Source organism: Triplophysa dalaica, chromosome 12 (genome assembly GCF_015846415.1).
Source record: "Triplophysa dalaica isolate WHDGS20190420 chromosome 12, ASM1584641v1, whole genome shotgun sequence".
Taxonomy (NCBI): Eukaryota; Metazoa; Chordata; class Actinopteri; order Cypriniformes; family Nemacheilidae; genus Triplophysa; species Triplophysa dalaica.
This window is the reverse complement of record NC_079553.1, coordinates 13,044,039-13,064,027: the sequence shown is the minus strand read 5'-3', so window position 1 is coordinate 13,064,027 and position 19,989 is coordinate 13,044,039. Positions and strand designations below refer to the sequence as shown.

Below are 19,989 nucleotides of genomic sequence, written 5' to 3'. Positions count from 1 at the left end.
ATCAGAGGAGGACATTTCATTGTTTTATGTTGTGTGAAATAAATGGTAAATAGAAATAGAAAAGAATTCAAATAGAACTTAAAAATAAGGAAAAAATGTGAGCAACGTTCAAACGCCATTGTGGTGTCTACATTGGTTTATGTTTTAAAGGAATGTCCCGTGCCTGTAGTCTGTATTTTAGATGGATTTGGGGTGGAGCTTGGGCAGTTGTGGTCATGCCCTGTATGTTTGCATGAAGGCCCATTTTGAAAGACCTGCAATTAGCAAAATAAGAGCAGTGGTGCCAAATTTAGTCGCAGTAGCCACATTCCTCTCTCGTCCTATTTTTTTTAGTCTCAGAATTCTGGATAACACAAGGAAGTTTTGCGTTGATTGAGTTTCAAAGGATTGCGAAGTTCATGAATGATTTAAACTCTGTAGTTTCCTTGTTATGGAATATTTTCCATTATTGTATCATGTCTAAAGGTATCGTTTTGATTTTGCACGGTGTGCTTTTGAAAACAACAGAGAAATTAAATGTAGCCTCCGTGCTCAAGAGGAACAATTGTTCGACCTATGAGTGTGGATAATATCAATATCACATGAGTGTTGTGAAGGGGTTGTACAGAGAATTCAATAAGTGGAGACAACGCAGTTCTGTCTGGTGAAATTTTGTGTATACATGTGAATTTGGGTAGGGTGTAAATTTTGTTTGTTTTTGGAATAGAGACTGCGAGTGTCTTTGAGAGACATTTGAAAGTGAGGATCTATTCACAGTGAGTTTCGATAGGATATCTCCGTGCACAGCCTGAGGACTTGCGGCTTCATGAATAAAATTACTGCGCCCTACAATTTCTCAGCCATCCAATCATTTTTCTCTGCTCACTTGTGAAACTATAGTTGAAAATACTGTGGAAGCTGAGGCATCAGGATTTAAGGCTTTAGTCAGCTGGATAGATCTGTTCAGCACCCTATAGCTGGCTTAGAAAAACCATGCCATCCCAAACCCTGCTTCTTTTTGCATATTTGGCGAAGTCTTTCCCAAATTGCGTACTGTAACTCTACGCACAAAATTATCTCACTAAATTTTCAGATGCAGAATTTTTTCAATCATTTTTACACAGACCCCTGAATATATATGGGTAGCAACCAGAAAAATGTTTCATCCAAACATCATGGATTCTGACGTGTTGGTGCCGTTATTGTTGATTTGTTAGTTTAAAGGTATTGTTTACTCAAAAATTTAATTCATGTCATTATTTACTCACCCTCTTGTCATTTCAAACTTGTATGAATTTCTTATGCAGAACACGAATGAAGATATTTCGAAGAATGTCTGTATCCGCACAAAGGACCCATTGACTTGCATTGATGGAGCATTTTGTTTTGAAATGATCAATCACTTTAAGTTTAAAAGAGTCGTGCAGTATGTAGATTGTGACACAATGACTGTATTAATAGATGTAGAAAAATGCACTACATTCAGAGGTGCCTTGTGTTCGATCACATTTTGGCCGTACTATAGTGCCATTTCAGAGGCGTAGATCAGCGTAGTGAAATGAAGCTGTCCAGTCTCAGTGAAGTATGCCAGACTGCAGTGATCTGCTTCGTCCTCTATAACAGACGTGATTAACAGCAGAGGTCATTTCGCCATGTGCCGGTGCCAAAATGTACTGACCATCCTGACAAAAGATAAGAACATGGACAATATTAAAAGTGCTTGTTCAACTGCCTTTTTGTGTACATTTGTTATCAAATTTGTGTTTAAGTATGCACAGATTTTTTAAACATCTATAATCCTGAGTGTGATCCTGATTTATTGTAAAAATGCACTTCGCCACACCACATCTGTGCTGTTGAGGTGATGTATAGTATGCTTTGACTGTTTGACGTGAAAGCCTCCTCAAGTCAACCCTTATTTATTCCAATCCTTAGATTTTTTTAAACTGAACTTAGCCCAGAAACTTTTGAAGATGTGAAAGCCTCCTCTGTATTTATGAGGTGTATGTTCAACTATGAAGGGCAGGATACATTGCATTAATGTTTGCCCTTGAGATGGGAAATTGATGCAGAAAGACTCAGTTCTTGAAAAATCCAGCACTAAAGAGTCATCCTTACAAAACAAATTTTGTCATTGCTAGGAATGAATCATCATGAACGTGACGTAGGTTGCACACAGGTTTTATATTTAACACCCTTTCATATTCACTGACATTAGTGTTGAATAAAACAACATTTGCTTAGTTTCTTCCACTTTTAATCCCTTTAAAGCCCACATCTTAATTATCTTACCATCCTTGCTGCAGTTTTTCAGGTGCAATGTGGAGATTTTAGCGACATATAGCGGTGATGTTGCGATTTGCAACCAGCAGCTCATTCCTCCACCCCCCCCCCCCCTTTTGAATCATTGAGGAGGCTAACACAGAATTATGTTGTCATGTTTTCACTTCTTTGCCGACGGAGATAACGTGTTTAGGAAATGCGTTCTGTGGAATAGTTTGTCCGTTTAGGGCTACTGTAGAAACAACATACATGTTAAATTCCATGCAAGGGGACCCGCATTGTGTGTAGATAGAAATAGCTCATTCTAAGGTAATAAAAAAAATGTAATAACTCTTTATTGTGTAAAGTCCTTAAACACCTCTGATGACATAGTTATGTATATTATATTATATTATATTTATAGATCCTCCTAAATATCACACACAGAACCTTTAAAGTACTGTATGTAAGAATTATTAAAATTTTATTTTATTTTATTTAAATACATTTTTATTTATATTTTTCAACTTTTAGGTGAGACTTTAATCCTTCTTTCCACCATTCTGAGTGCTGCAATGTCTTTATTTAAATGACCATTGTGTCTGTAAGGTGGGACCACAATCTGTTTGCATTCCCATTTTCTCCCATTTGGTGGTCTGTCATTGTTGTATAATGCCTCCAGCCATATGTGTTATATATTGTGCAGCGGGCAGTATCGTCTATCATCTCTGCTCTCTCATTGTACTCAAGTTTCGTTCTGTTATATTTGTCCTCTTGACATCAATGCGCACATGCTCTGTGACCTCTGACCTCTCTGAGTGCACGGCAATGACATGCTGCTCAGTCAGGCTGAAGTAACGTGTTGTTCTCCCAGGGCAGCAGCATGTTCAACACCATCACTGATCTTATTGGCTGACATGACCTTAGGGCCGTGTTACAAATATGGCTGACAAGCGAGAGATATAAAATGAAACGTGTTCTGTGCATATACAGCTGTGTATGTTGAAAGAATATGAAGCAGCTTGTGATGTGCAAGAACACACATGAGAGGAGCACTGGTGGCATGTGATGGATGGACAAATGAAAAAGTGAGGGAGAAATGAAAATGCATAGCTGCAAGGAGACAGCAACAAACACTGGTTTGAACTACAAAGGGAATTTGTGGTTTTGTGTAATTTGATTTACACAATTTGATGTTAAAAGATACAAATAGCCGAAGGGGAGAAATAACTGTAGTGGCTTTTTCTGTATATGTCCTTAGTGTGATGTTATATCCTCCCCGTGTTATAATTTCCTTAAATTCTGATGTAAATATACACCTCATCCTCATCATTGGGTGTTAGCCTGAAGGGGTGACTACTTCATCTTCTCAAAACAAAAAAAGCTACACAACAGTGCTGATCTTGATGTTGCTGTTATTTGCGTTCATAAGGAATAAAAATGGACATATGAATTTCTTCAACATTCATCAGAATATCTTCTTTTGTGTTCTTTCTGTCTTCTTGTGTAGAAAAAAAGAAAGTCAAACAGGTTTGCTATGACATTTGACAAGTAAATGATGATATACATTTTTGGACAAACTTTTTGGTTTGTTAGACCTAACTCAAAAATGAAAATTTTGTCATTTATTCACCTTCATGTCTTGAAAGTGTTGTTTTGCAAGTAGATTATGACTGCCTCTTCTCACGCTTCAAAAGGATGCGAAAGCGGCATTAAAAACTCCACACGACCTGTGTTGTATTAAGTTTCCTGAAGGAATAAACAAACAAAATATTTTATTTTAAGTAATTTTTGGGCCATATTTAAACAGAAGTCTCAACTTACTAGCTGTTATATCCCAATTCCTACTAAAAGAAACATTTAAGATGTGGTTCTTCTTTTCTACTGGTGATAATATATTTATTTGAGGTCTTTTATTATGAAAGATCCAAGTCTTTTATTATGAAATTTCTAACACAGTTAATAATTGTTTAATACGAAGTCTTTTAATTAACGGTCATCATTAAAATGATTTAGGATGTTCTTTGAAAGCATTGAAGCGTTTTCTTCTAAATCGAGTGTGAGCAGTCAACACTGCTGAATATTTATCATCCACCTTATTAGTTAGAAGATCTTTCCACTTTTGGCCAGTCACACCAGCAATAACACAATTTAACTCCTCAGGAAGAACTTTGTAAAGTAAATCGCAAAGAATAGCAAAAACAAAATCCACATGTTTGTTGTTTGAATGCGTCCCTTTGAACGCAGCTGACGGTTTGTTAGAATCAGAGTCGCTCTGTGGTGTCAATGGCCTGGTGTTCTCCCAAATTTATGCTCCGTTGATGTTCTTCCTCTCAGAATGAGCTTTTGTGACTCTGTGCTTAAGTTGTTTATCCAGAGATACTGTTGTTTGTTTGACAGTCAAGAGGTTTCACAGAGGCTCTAAACACAGAGTCTTGTGTTTAGTTACTACTAAACTCGGACAAAACAGAAGTGTTACTTACTGGACCGAAAACTGCTATGCGTAACAACCAAGAATACTGCTTAACGATTGACGGATGCTCCATAAAATCCTCGTCATCAGCTAAGAATCTTGGCGTTGTATTTGACAGTACTCTCTTCCATCTTAAGAATATATCTAAATTACGTCATATGCTGTCACTGTCAGATGCAGAGAAATTAATTCATGCATTCATGACATCAAGACTAGATTACTGTAATGCACTTCTAGGTGGTTGCCCTGCGGGCCTATTACAAAAACTGCAACTGGTTCAAAACGCGGCAGCTCGAGTTCTTACACGTACAAAAAAGTATGAGCATATAACCCCGGTTCTGTCAACCTTGCACTGGTTACCTATAAAGCATCGCATTAACTTTAAGATCTTGCTTATTACCTATAAAGCCCTACATGGTCTAGCGCCGCAGTATTTGAATGAACTTCTATTGTATTACAGACCACCACGTACATTACGTTCTAAGGGGTCCTGTCAGTTGGTAATACCTAGCATTTCAAAATCAAGTGCAGGTGGTAGATCCTTTTCTTATCTAGCGCCTAAACTTTGGAATATTCTTCCCTGCACGGTCCGGGAGGCAGACACACTCTGTCAGTTTAAATCTAGACTAAAGACTCATCTTTTTAATCTTGCATACACTACACCTCCATAATATTAATCCTCAGAGGATTTAGGCTGCATTATTTAGATCAACCGGAACCAGGAACACATCCAACAACAAATGATGTACTTGTTGCATCAAAGAGTGCAGAACAGTACTCTACTCTCAGCCAGTCTTGTCTCTTTGTTCCAAGGTTACCGCAGGATGCAGTTCATGCCCAGACCTGATGGCAGAGCTGAGAATGGGAAGCGGTGACCTGACAAGTGCTAAGAGGATAGAGCTGGATAAAGGACGCGACAACTTTGTTTTTTTCTACAACATTTCAAATGCTATTAGATTGTTAATGATAATCTTTAATTTTTATATTTTTATTAAGCCTTGTTGTGCAAGCACTGATGAGCTTGTGCAGAGGCAGCAGCTTTTGCCAGAGGGGAACTGGAATCCCCTAGTTGGGCCTGGGTTCCCCTGAGGTTTTTTTTCTCGATGGGAGTTTTGGGTTCCTCACCACCGTTTGCATATTGTTTTGCACTATCTGCCTGGCCGGGGGGGCTGCTTTAGAATTCATACTTGTATTAAATGTGTCTCATGTACAGCTGCTTTGTAACAATGAAAATTGTAAAAAGCGCTATATAAATAAAGTTGAGTTGAGTTGAGTTGTGGGAAACTCTCAAGTCAATTTCCATGTTTTGCCTTTGGCTAAAAAGTCAAGCGAAACAAATGAGCCTTCTTTGACAGAAAGAGTCGGTCAGTGTTTTCTGACTGTGAGGCTTTCAATCACCAACAGCCCTTCTGGGAAGGAGGGTAACTGTATCATCATGTGATGAGGGTGTTCGGGTGTGGAAAGACAAACAAAGTGCCATCGTGACACAGTAAGGGTTATAAATAATCAACACTGGGTTTATACCTGATCACCTGATCAGGGGGGCAGAAGTGTCATTCTGAAGTGGTACTAAAGTGGGCCAGGGGGATTTTGGGGGATTAGGATCAAAGGCCAGACTGGCTTTCCATTATGGAATAGTAGCTGTGAGCAATCACATTGTAACCTCTCTCAGAGTCTTTGATGGACAGCTGCCTCTGCCTGTGACCGGCAGCCGTCTTTGGTTATTTTGGACTGGGGACTTTTAGCGCATCGTGACCTCAGACCGCACAGGACTCCTATGAAGACAACCATGAGTGGGTTATATGCAAAGTTTGCACTGTGGAATCAAAACAGCAATTTTATATTAATGATATGATTTATGGGGACATTTGATTGCTTGTTGCAGTTATGGCAAGCCTCACGATGCTATATCGCTTTCTCTATGTGGGCTTTGTACGAAACAGGCAAGGACATCTGACAGATAAAGGTACGTTGCATAAATATGTTGTTGTAACAAGGAATTCTTTACACATGTGTCTTGAGAATGCTATTGGGGGACCGGAGTTAAAAATCTGCTTGGAATGTGAAGAGGTTTTTTTGAGGGATAAATGCATAAACAATGATATTTCTGGTACTGTAAATCAATATACCGTAATTAAAAAGTACAATTCTCTCTATCTTTTCTCTGATTGTTTCAAACCTCTTTAAATTGTCCTAGTTCTGATTAAAAAAAGGAAGATATTTGGAAGCCTGTCAGTAACCCAACAAATCCCATCCCTCATTGACTTCCATAGTATTTATTTTCCCTAATATGGCAGTAAATGGGGGATAAGATCTGACATTCTTCTAAATATCTTCCTGTGTGTTCAGTAGACGAAGATATCTATACAGGTTTGAAACAATCTGAGAGTGAGTTAATAATGAGAGAATTTGCATTCTTGGGAGAACTATCACATTATTGTACCAAGATTTTTATTTTTTTAAATCGCAATCCATGATGACTTTTCGTGTCTTGTCTGATTTTCTGTTTCTATAAACACAAGCCTGAATGAGACACTTTACAATGTGCTTTATTTATTATTGTCTAGGTTCTACACAGGTATTGTTTGTTGTGAATGAGGGCAGATTGTTTTAAATTCTCAGGACTTTTGTCTTCTTCCTTAATCTTTGGAAAAGATTTCATGACAGATTTCAGCACCTCAAACATTTAACTTAACAAAAATTTACGCATAATGGAGAATTTAAGACATGTCCCTATTTCTTAATAAAAATGTATCTTATTTTAATGAGTACTTCATAACATTGTTACATAGCTACTCATAGTAGCTTAAAGATTAATAAGCAAACATGCACAAATTGGCAGTGATGTATGACAAGTGCATTAAAGAAATAGTTCTGTCAGCATTCATTCACCCTCGTGTCGCTCAAACCCTGTTTGCGTCTCTTTCTTCTGGAAAACTCAAAAGAAGATATTTTGAGGAATGTTTCAACGGTTTTATGTTCATACAGTGGAACTTGATGGTCCCCTGTTACCAGCATTCTTCAAAATATCTCCTTTTGTACTCTGCAGAAAAAAGTCTTTGTGCTCTTGGAAAGCCACAGGGGTCAATAAATGATGAAAGAATTTTCGTTTTGGGGCAAACTATACCTTTAACAAGTTCTCTTCAAGCCTCAGATCTCCTGAACACACACTGTCACGGTGCTAAATCTTGTTTCGTGTGAGGGTGTGAAGCGAATAGCTGTATTGGTAAATGAACTGAATTACATTGGCGCCACCCACTTATTTCAGACCATTAGTGTTAAAATTCCTGTTTTCACCTCCCCTCTGAGCTGCCAGAGTTCACTTTTCTTTCCCAGAAACACAGGGAGCAGATTTCTGTAGTTTCGAGAGCTCTTAATGCACCTGTATAATGGTAACACTTGTACAAAGCCACTGTTGGCAGTACGCTCAGGCAGGATTAAGACTGATCCCGCTCTCAGGTATTCCCATTTCTTACTCTTTACTGCTTGTCTTAGTTCAAGGGCTTTTGTGGATGTGATTTGCTAGTGCAGAGGCTAAAATATGACGGTTGTTTGTTTTTAAGGTTACTGAGGCGTATGGGAACATTATATTACATCATAATTTGACTTTAGTCAATGAATTGATAAAGCAAAATGACCTGTTGTGTTTTTCTAAGAAACAATAGAAGTATTATTGACAGATGAGCACTGAGCTATGAAATTGTGGATAACTCAGATCATTTGTTTTTGAATTCTATATGAAACTTTCGAGTTTATGATTTCAGACTTTGACATCTCTGCAACCTGAGCACAGTTTAAGACATTATTTAGATCTTTAAATCAACACAAAAGATATGTGTGAGTTTATTACTGTGTTTTTCAGATAAATAAACCCTCATTTGTTTTCCATTGAAATCAGTTAAAAATATATATTTCTGTTCATTTTCTTTGCTGCTTAACATGCTTATCAAACATGACTTTACAACAGCCTCAAATCGAGTTCATTCAGCACTGAAAAATGTCGATTCATCACAAAGATGGCAGTGTGAAATGAATTCACGTTTGGGGGATTTTAGCTTAGCGCTCGTGTCATTTCTAAGGGGTTTGCGATCGTGCGACTCTGTCCCAACTTGCCTGACTCTCCCCTCAAGAGTCTCAGTGGGGTTTTGTAGTCCCACCGGTTGTAAAGCAACAAGCAATCAAGACTTGCGAACACGGCCCATAAAAGCGAGATATGGCGATGGGTCAGCAAAGGTTGCCAGTAGAGAGGCATAGAGAGGGGGAGAAATGCAGGCTGTAAACGGGAGAATGAGCCGGGGGATCCATAACTCAAGTGAGGTGGAGACTGTATTGAGAAGCGCTGATGTGTGAGAGAAATGAGCTGGCAGTAGCTCAGACACGCTCTCGGCCATCTCTCACATCCACGGAAATCATCCAAAATACGAATGTAAAGTATTATAAATCGTTGGCACGCAACTCTGTTGTTGATTTAGACTTGGTGGTCTTTAAGTGTAAATAATGTGGTTACATTGAGAATGAAGAATTACTTCGGGGGTTTTGTCTTTACCTTGGATGTCGGGTAAAATTGGATTATTGAAGGTGTGGTTGGCCTATGGCAAATGTTAAAGCGATAAATAGAGATTTAAGCGAATTGAGAGAATTGGCAGACGTTCCATCAGTGTTTCGGGAGATAATTCTGTTTGACCATTTATATCGTCTCATTTACATCGCCCCGGCTCAAGTTTGCATCTATTCGCATCTTTGCCATGACTCTGTTTGTATTTTCTTGCGCTAATGGCTTATTTCGAATTTGGTGTGAAGACAAGCATTACGACTAGTAAACCAATTAAACTATCTATTGTGTTATGGGCAGGGTTCTGTTTTTTTTCAGGAGGGTAGTAATGATAATCATTTCCATTAGAACCAAGTGCTTTTATTTCTTATATATGAATAGCAACAATTCCTTATTTCTTTGATATATTGTAATGTATTAACAATTTGTTATTCGTGTCAGCGCCAATAGCCCTGTGGTTAAGTGCATGTAGGACCAGTGCGCTCATGATGACATGAGTTGGATTCCCGTCTCTCCGGTCCCTTGCCACTCCCTTGTCTCTGCCTGACAGTTTTATGTCTGCTCTTTTCTGTCCTCTACCAATAAAGGCAAAAGCCCTTAAAATATAACTTAAAAGAAAAATAGAAAAGCAATGTATTATTCGATATATCTTCAAAAATATACAGTATACTAAATTATATATATAGAGATTAATAAATGGTAAAGATTATTACGATAAAGAGGATAAGGTTGTGATCCCAGAATACCAGCGTCTTGTGTTGGGAACATCCAAAACACAACTGTTTCTTGCAAATCCTAGTGAACTGCCCGTGTAAGTCTTTAAATTGGGCCGTTCAGGGTGGAGCCCCGACACCTAGGCTGACGGTCTCGCTCTGCTTTAATGGGTCATCTCGATCATTGTGAATGTTGTGTGAAGATTTGACAGAAAGTACTGGAAATTCACAGGTCATACGTACAATTCTGTGGACGTTAATTTAAGAAGATATTTGATATTGACTGAAGCAAAAGGCACAGGCCTTTACAGAAAGCTTTGTACACTGCTGGCATCTAGAATGATGTTATTGTTCATAGCAGAGGGCTCTCTAAATTTACAGTTGACTGGTAATTTAATAAGATTATAAACTTTGTATACGGACCCCTCAAAATTCCTCACAGAGCCCCCGACCCACCCACATAACAAATCCCAATATATCCCCCTAGCAGAATACTAATGATAAAGTGTTGAATCCCTATTCGTATTGTCTGTTGTGTATTTGTGTGGTGCACAACGTTTTGTGGTGCCTTTATGGATTGTTCTAAATCTGTAATGTTTCTTGAGGAATCCTCCTTCAAATCTAGGTGTAGTAGAGTAGGCGGCGCGAGACCGTGGTTCAAGTCCGGTGAGTAATTGTGAATGAGCACCAGCTGAGCGCACACCGGGCTCGAATCACGTAGGAGATTGGGAGCATATAAAAGGAACGAGCGACCGGACCATCGAAGAGAGAGGTCCGGGCCCGAAGTGTTTGTATATGTATTTATGTTTTACTGTGTTGTTGTTCACCGGCGGTCGTCCGTGAGGGGCCGCCGGCTGTTATATTACTTTATTAAATGTTTTAAAATAACTTCCGGTTCCCTCCTCCTTCCTTCCCTTTTATGGAGATTGTTACACTAGGCTTTGCTCCTTATTTACTTGTAATTTACGTGTACTGACATCTTCACCTGCAACCCTTCATTTGGTCATAGACCTCCCATCAGTTGCCTGCTATTACAGATCACCTCAGTCCCCCAAGTGTATCCATGGTTTTAGATGACGGATGAGGATTGACAGAATGAGATGTGAATCAGGTTCGGTGCACGGAGGCATGGCCGAGGACTGGCCTGGCCTGCTTTATCACAATCCTCACAGCTGAGAAAGTGGCACATCTTTACCTCTGAGGCTGGCCTATATTTAGACAGGAGACAAAAAAAGGAAAATGTCGCCAGCCAAGAGACACTCAAGAGCCAAAGTTTCCAGCTCTGCGCGATTAAAGCGGAGGCCTGTTTTGCCTGTGTGTTTCACCAGAACTTAACATCCCTGTTGAAAAAACAGCATATGGTCGTTTGGAATGTTTTGATGCTGGTCTACTGGTTTGTGCTGGTTTAAGCTGATCGTGTGCTGGTCCTTAGCTGGTTTAAGATTGTCAAACCAGCATCAAAACCTACCTAACCCAGCATCTGCTTTTTTTCAATTGGGAAAGGTTGGGAAATTTCACCAGGGCTGCTCAAGTTTTCTTAATTGTGCTTTGTTCTAGCTTTAAGTGGTCAAGTCGTCTGATGAAGTGCTTTTTTATATACCTATTTTATTCATTGTGTGTCGTTTGTTTTTGTTTGCTTGAATGCTTTTTAGTTCACATCGCTCGGGTAACATCAGTCCACAGTCAGGCACTTATCCTGTGAACTGCATATCAACAGCCTCTCTCATCTCTCTCTTACCGACAGTGTGAGTGAGTGAGATTGTGGAAATGTGGCACTTTTGGGAAGAGAAGTTTAATGACCAGTTCTGTGCCCCATAAAACACCTCTTGCTGCCCTGTTAAAGAGAGAAGGCATTGTTCCTCTAGATGTTATGCTTCAGTCCTTGCACACTAATGTGTCGTAGATCCAGTATTACCTCATTTGATGGGTTGTGATGCTTCAGGATTTAAATTGGATTTTATTTGGCAGGGTTGGAAAGACCCTGTAATATCACGATAGGATTTATCATGATTTGCTTCTTTCTGTCCATTTCAGTTACTGGTATAATGTGAAGCATTATTAAAACATTTGATAAAATATGTGTGTGTTTTTTCATTGGTTTTGTGATAGGCTACAATATGTTTAATTTCTTGTGAAAACACGCATCAAATTTAAATTTGAACTTCTTTTAATAAAGAAGTACACTTGTAGGAGATGCGCTCAAAGTTAATAGGTTTACTTGGAATGTATTAAAAACAAAAAAAAATTTCATTAGTCTGAACTGTTAAGGAAAGGACTTTGTCATTAATAATGCATTACTGAACTCCTGATTGGCAGCTGGTATTTCATGGCTGGTGGACCTGGTAATTTTAGGGAGCATTGCTGATATTATTATTTTCATTCAGATGTTATATATTACGAACACCCCCTCAGTCTGTGGGACAGTCTTGTGTTTTGTGAACAGAGTGTCTCTTCATTAAAACAGATCGGCTTTGTGTGATGTGATGTTAATCCCAGAGTTCTGTTGTATTGGAATTTGGACAGTGGCGAACATTTTACTTCCATCAGGCTACACAAACTAAACTATTTGGACAAAAGTATTGGAACACCTTCCTTCCTAAGAAAAGGTTTAATTTTTTTCTGTCAGCACAAATCTTAATGCCACAAAGCACATGATATTCTAGAAAAGTGTGTGCTTGTTATTTTACAGCAACAGTTTGGGCAGGGCCTTTTCTAGTCCAACATGACAATACCAATGTGCACAAAGCAAGTTTTAAAAAGAAATTGATTCAGTCTAGTGTGGAAAAACTTGACAGGTCCCAGACCTGAACCCAGCAGAACAGCTTTGAGCCAAACACTCATCACCCAAACCCATCAATGACTTGTACACATGGGCACAGTCATTCCAGAACGGAAGTAGGCCCTTTCAAAACTGTTGCAACACAATTCTTTAATATGGTTTTGTATGGTATAGCAATAATATGTTTATTAGAAGGGGACGTCCAAGTTATGTCCATTATAGTGTATTTCTAAACTGCGGTTTGGCAAAGCTTCTCTGCAAACTAATACATATCATTCACATAATGTCATATGCTCTTTCTCAAACTAGTGACGACTGAATAACTATTATTGATATTACTTAAAGACCCACTGAAGTGCCTTGAAATCTGCCATTTTGTTAAGTGCATTGATGTAATTTCCTCTGAAACTGGAAATATGGGCAAATATCATACTAGTTATTGTTTCTTAAGGCTTACATATTCATACTAAAAGACAAAAACCTTTTGCATTTTTTATTTGGATTTTATGGGCACTTTAACAGCATTGAATCATCTGTTTGAATAGTGTAAACAAAGAACATAGTAATAACCTGGTAATAACCTCATAATAACCTGGTAACTGGTTTGTTTTAAAGCATGATGTGAAATGTAAACTGCATTGTGGAAGTAGGCAGCATGATTTGAATGCATATCTGGAGGAGTTCTTCTCATAAATGTGACACTGGACAACTAAATCATTGGTCAATTTTTCGAAATTGAGATTTTAACATAATCTGAAAGCTGAATAAATAAGATTTATATTGATGTATGAGTTGTTAGAATGGGACAATATCTGGCTGTGATACAACTGTTTTAAACTCAGGAATCTAAGAGTGCAAAAAAATCTACATATTCAGAAAATTGCCTTTTAATATGTTAATCAGGGACACTGTTGCAGGCCATCCACTCACAAAAAATATTTTTTTATATATTTAAGGCAGGACATTTACAAAATCTTCATGGAACATGATATTTACTTTATATTGTGATGATCCTTGGCATAGAAGAAAAATCGATAATTTTGACCCATACAATGTATTTTTGTCGATTACAAAAAATTACTTGTATTGTGATCCAGGGTCACAAATGGTAAAGATAAAAATGCCCAACTGAGCGCCCTTAAAATGCTGGTATCGTCTGCAAGCACTTTGTGTTTGTGCAAGGTAGAATTCAACGTTCTTATTTGCATCAAGAACAAATACTGATCCGAGCTGAATGTCACAAAGGGGATGAGATGCACACTTTCGATTATAATGTCAGACTCGGAGAAGCTGCAGTGTGAATTAAAGATGCCCAAGCCTCTCATTAGACTGCCAGGGGGGCTGCCAATACATTTGGGGCTCCAAAATGATGTTATAGCTGTTCTATTGATTACAAAAATCACTAAAATATGAAACGTGACATTTTTCGTAAAGAAATAGTCCTTCCGCTTAACATTTACGTTAAAGCTGCATTCAGCTGCATACGCTTGGCCTTTAAAACATGTTGGTAAATGGATAATCTCTACATCTTTTTTTATGTTTTTGTGGGAGTGCCATTTTACACTGTGTGTATGTGTAAGAGATATGTACTGTGTTATGATAGGTCACTACAAAAGGGGAGTGACGCATATAACACGGTGTACCGGTTATGTGAATATTGGATTGTGATGAGGTCATTGAAGTTAGGAGAATGACACACATATACAACACGGCCCATAAAATCCCCTGATACTACAATGGCACATGCCCCAGCCCCAATATCTCTCTGCAGGCAACCCTAACCGTACGCCAGGAAACAGTGGGCAATTTAGCCCAATGACATAATGTGTTATGATGGGCAATCAGGCTTGACTACTGCTGACTTGCTCATAACGCTAATGAAATCAATAGCAGTGTGGAAATGTGCTCAACCTCTGTATGCCGTTCAGCAGGATCTGTAAAGTAATGTAATATTTCTACACAGCTCTGTGCCTTTCCTTATTTTTCTCTGTATAAAGAATTAGAAATACAAGTAAAAGCATTATAACTAACTAAAAGAGCCAGACAATGTATGGGCGAGTAAATGTTTACAGATTTTTTTCTGGGGTGGGGAACTGAATACATTAGCCTTTAAAGTCTAATAACAATATGTTGACCCAGAAACCATGAATACATTTACCAAGCTTTAGCTTTGTTTACTTCAGGAAAACAACAGTCATTATAAATGTTTTGTCAGCCGTAACACACAGATTTTACTAAGTGACTATATTCTTTCATTGCTATTATGTCTATTGAATGCATTGAATTCTTTAGCCAACATTCCAAATATATACAAATTTCATTCTTTGCCTTTTAGTTTGCAGAAAAAAATAGGAGTATATAGTAAAAACTATCCTTGTTATTAATGACAGTAATCTGACATGAATTCGACCTATGTTACATCATTTAATATATTGCAGAACCAATAGGGTTCAAATGACGGAGAACGTCATTTGTTTTTGTGATAAGCTGAATTTGATACACTGACGTTTGTGAAACACACCCCTGCTATATACGGTTTTGTCACATTAACATAAAGTAATTTTACAGACATTATCTTACTGACTAAAGCTTACTGTCTGTGCGTTTAAAAGGATAGTTCAGGCAAAAATATAAATTCTTTCACATTTATTTACCCTCATGTCATTACAAACCTGTATGAGTTTTTTCTTCTGTCGAACACAAAAGAAAATATTTTGTGGAACGTTGTGGACCAAACAGAATTTGACCCCCATTGACTTTGATTATATGAACAAACCACTGAGACATTTCTCAAAATAACTTATTTTGTGTTACACATAATAAAGAAACAAATACAGTTTTTGAATGACCATAGAGTGACTAAATGATGACCGAATTATTTTTTCGTGGTAAAGGCCTATAACATTATACTACAGAAGTTTATAGGTTGAAGACATAGGAATTCAATTTCATCTAATCATATTCAATCATGTTTTTGTACAAGAGAGATTTTGGTGTCATTGAGTGTTCATTTGCATGTTACGTGTGCACATGCATTGACCAGGCTGTGCATGAATTAAGATCTTGCCATCTGGTGAGTAGGTGGGGGAGAGAGGGAGAGAGAATGAGGATCAGGGTTGAGCAGGAGACTGTGCGTGGAGCCGGCAAACATCTCTGACTGTGCAGTCTGTGCCACAGAGTTGTAAATATGTTATTAACAGCAAATCATCCAATCAAAGATCTTTTAAACACATTTAGGCAAATCATGAAATCTTAATTGTGCTCTGTTGGATAACATGGCGTACAGTATGCTTCATTTAGTATCCAGGCGATGGTGATTCTTGAATCCAATCTGTTAATGAATGTTGCATTTTCAAGTTTGAGTATAAGCGTGTTTGTCATGTGAGCCGAAGACTGATCAGCTTTTAACTCTTCCAGGGTTCCACAGGAATGAAGACATGAAGGCCATTGAAGTTCTGCCCATTCTTAAGGAGAAGGTGGCATTCTTATCAGGTGAGCCAACAAGCACTTTGATTCTGTAGAGAAAAGATTTGATCTTGTGTAATCTTCAAACATTTTGGGGTTTTTACTTGTTTAGCTACTGTCTGTTCTGTAGCAATTGATCGATTCAGTGATTTGTAACCCTCCTATCAAAAGGCTTGACTTTTAATGAATATTAACAGGAGGAAGCTTATTTGCAGTGACAGTCATTAACACTCTCATGTATGTGAGCTGAGAGGCAGAGAAGCATCACTGGGGACATGCAGTCTATGTTAAGATCCAGATAACCCACCATATCTTTATCTATCTTAAACTAGACCTGCTACACATGATAGTATTGTAAACAATTCAGCACCCGTTGCAAATTGTTCGTGTGATTCATTGGCCAGAAAAGAGAGAACACATAATTAATAAAATTAAAGATAGACTTGACCACTTTATTGTATTATTTAAAAACACTTTCAATAGATATCATTGTAATATTGTTGTAACACAGCATGAACTAGGCAGGGGATGGGATCCACATACAGTTTAAATTTATTAAATAAGACAAAAAGAAATACAAAAGAAACCAACCATGTCACAAGGAAATCAAAGAACATGAAAGGTCAACAACTGACCAAACACAACCGAAACACAAGGGCTATATATATACACAGGGAAGAACAAGCTTCACAGGATGAAAAGAAACACCTGGGAAACACAGATTAACACGAAAACTACAAAACATGGCACAGAACAGGAAGTTATATAAAAGTAAAATGCACAGGGGAAACATAGACTGGATCATGACAATAGTTATGATACATTCTTTTGGCATTCAGCTCAGAATTCGATGCCATGAACAATACTGGATTCATGTTTAGAATTTTTATTACAACATTTAAACCTAAAAGACGTATGTGCCCTCCAGATCCTTGCATTCTGCTAGAAAATGGTGTCTCACAAAGTGCAATCCCACTGGGACTGTTCCACGCATATATATAAATGACTAGATGCTGCACTAGCATCTTTTTCTATGGGCCGCTATACGGAGGTCGTCCGCCATATTGGATTGGTGTGAGTCAGTCTGTGTTGCCAAGTCTGCGGCTTTCCAGTGGAATTGAGTTACTTTTTAACTGTTGCTGTGGGTGTTTTTTAACGCAGGTTTGGAGTGGAAGAATTTTGTTATTTAGCCGTCAATCTTAGGATGATTTTATTTATGAATGTTAAAGTGGCCCTAACACACGCGGTTTCTGTCAATCTCATATTAATCTTGAGTACTTATAGAGTAGTATTGCACACTTGGTTTCTTTAAATAGTATTTTGTTTTTATCACATTTATAAAAGATATATACAGCTGTACGATTATTTCGGAAATCATATGGCCCGTGCGGGAAAGAGGGGTAGGCTGAACTAAAGCACATTGTAGCAAAAACACAGACATCAGTTTCACTCACCTCATGCGGTTCATGTTCGGCATCTTTTAGCGCTGGGACGGCTCCATGTATCAGTTTCAAATGCTCTCCAAATCTAGTGTTATATCCACCGTTTATATAACATTCATCACCCAAATGCAGTGAACAAACAAACACCTGAACTTCGTGAACGTATGCTCTCTCTCTCCTGCACACAAGTGAAAGTGGTGTCTGCGTATGCTCCTTCTCCTCCTCTTCTTGTTGCGAGCACAGAAATACTACGTAATACGCCCAACTCGTTTTTGACAAGTTGGCCATGTTAAACATGAGAAGACAGCATGTTTAACATAGTAAAAAAGTCAGAATGCATATCACATCGTTGCAGCTACCCTTTAAGTTCTGCTATTTCGACTAGGGACGTTAGGCTTGACCTGACAGATTTGGCAACCCTTAGTTGTAAGCGTGTGATTATGAAAACATTATATTTTCTAAACTAACACATAACAACTAAAGGGTATTCCATTTTTCCGTGAATTTAAATCCCTGTGGTTTCACAGCCAGGGCTGCACAGTGTTATGGCATTCTAGCCAACTGTTAGTGACGTCAGTTGACTCTTTCAAGATGGCGGGCATCTAGTTATTTATATCTATGGATCCACGCTGTTGTAATGATTTACTCGTCTCTGCAAGATCAGCTGAACCTGTAGCCATTTTTTTTATTTCTTTCAACAACCGACCTAATATTTTCTGTTTCTTTTCTGTTTCAATCTTTATTTCATAATATAAAAAATAAATATATTATAATTCTGATCTGCGTTTGGTAATCTGAGATCAGCTTTACAGCACTTATGCATTGTATTTCTTTGAATTAAAGCATCTAGCAAATGAATTAATGTAAATCTTAAATGAAACTCAAATTTAAATAGATTTATTTCCGAAATACTACAAATATTTTTATACATTTTTTTGTTAAAAAACAGACAAAATTCAAGGTTTAATTGAACCTGAAACATAAAAATGAATTTAAACACAATATAAATAAAAAGAAAGGAATTAAGTAAAATAAACTCAAAAAGAAAATTTCTTAAAGCAGTAAAAACAAAACAATAAATTTCTTGACTCAGGTCACATGTTGGCAGCTCAACCAATAGGATTAAACAGACACTGTATTGTAACAGTTGCCATCACTCTAGGATACATATCTTATTTTTGTATATTGCAATATGCAAAAGTTCAATATTGTTACAGCCCTGCATATAACTCATTTCAAATTCTGTACTTTAAGAGAAGGAGTTCAATGGGTGCTATGCAGTGACTATATGAAGCAATGCAAGTATGGGAGCAAAAATATAATGCATTATATTCTGTTTTCGACAAATTAATTATATTCATCGCAATTTTAGTCAGAATTGTCTTCTTTCATGTGTTGTTGTTTTTTTGTTGACTGTAATCATCCAAAACACTCTGTATATAGAGTAGGTTGGGTGTCTCTTGAAGAGACAGTAAGCTGTTGTCCTATTTTCCTAATGCTTGAGTGACAGATGTTTGGAGATGTTGTTGTTCCAGCCAAAAAGGCTCTGGCGAGTTCTCAGACAGTTTGGTTGGAGTTCTTCCAGTATCTCATATATAGCTTTTTAACCTCTTTCAGGTGGACGAGATCGCCGGGGAGGGCCAGTCCTCACGTTTCCTGCCAGGAGTAACCATGACAGAATACGACAAGAGGACCTCAGGCGGCTTATTGCGTACCTCGCAGGCATCCCCAGGTACTACTTGTGCGTGTGTGTCACCTTCTGTCTGTGTTATTATGCGAAAAATATTTAAAGTGGTTGTAATCGATCAGATCCAGTCAGTGGAGCAGGTGAGATATTGAACTCGTGAGAGTACAGGTGTGGAGGGCAGCCAGTAGCGGAGATGGAAAATTTCAGTGCAGTTACAATTGCAACCACATTCAGTTCTCTTAAAGGGATAGCTCACCCATTTTTTTATTTAGTCGAACAGTGAATAGATGACAGGAAGTTAAGTGGGAGAGAGATGGGGGGTGGGTTCGGGAAATAACCATTCAAACGCAAAACGCAACCGCGCCATATGTCGAAAGACTGCCCACTAGGCTATCGGCTCTGACCAAAGAAGATATTTTGAAGAATGTTGGTAACCAAACAACACTGGACCCCGTTGACATCCATTTTATGGAGACAAAACCAATGACATATTCCTCAAAATATCCCTTTAACTCTGAGCTTCTTTTAGCAAACACACTGGAGATCCTAGCAACCTCGTACTCTAAAAATGTGCTATCAGTCACCCTGTTTGCATTGATTTGACTTTATTCGAAACTCACCCGGCTCCATGTGAATC

The 19,989-nt window shown here is 38.0% G+C and overlaps 1 protein-coding gene across 1 annotated transcript in view; it reads left to right on the top strand.

Annotated features, from left to right (window-relative positions):
* Window positions 1-19,989, top strand: part of triob (trio Rho guanine nucleotide exchange factor b) — a 123,057-nt gene that overhangs the window by 24,804 nt on the left and 78,264 nt on the right. The window contains 2 exon segments of the mRNA XM_056761646.1: window positions 16,176-16,250; window positions 19,283-19,397. Coding sequence (XP_056617624.1) covers window positions 16,176-16,250; window positions 19,283-19,397 — 190 coding nt within the window.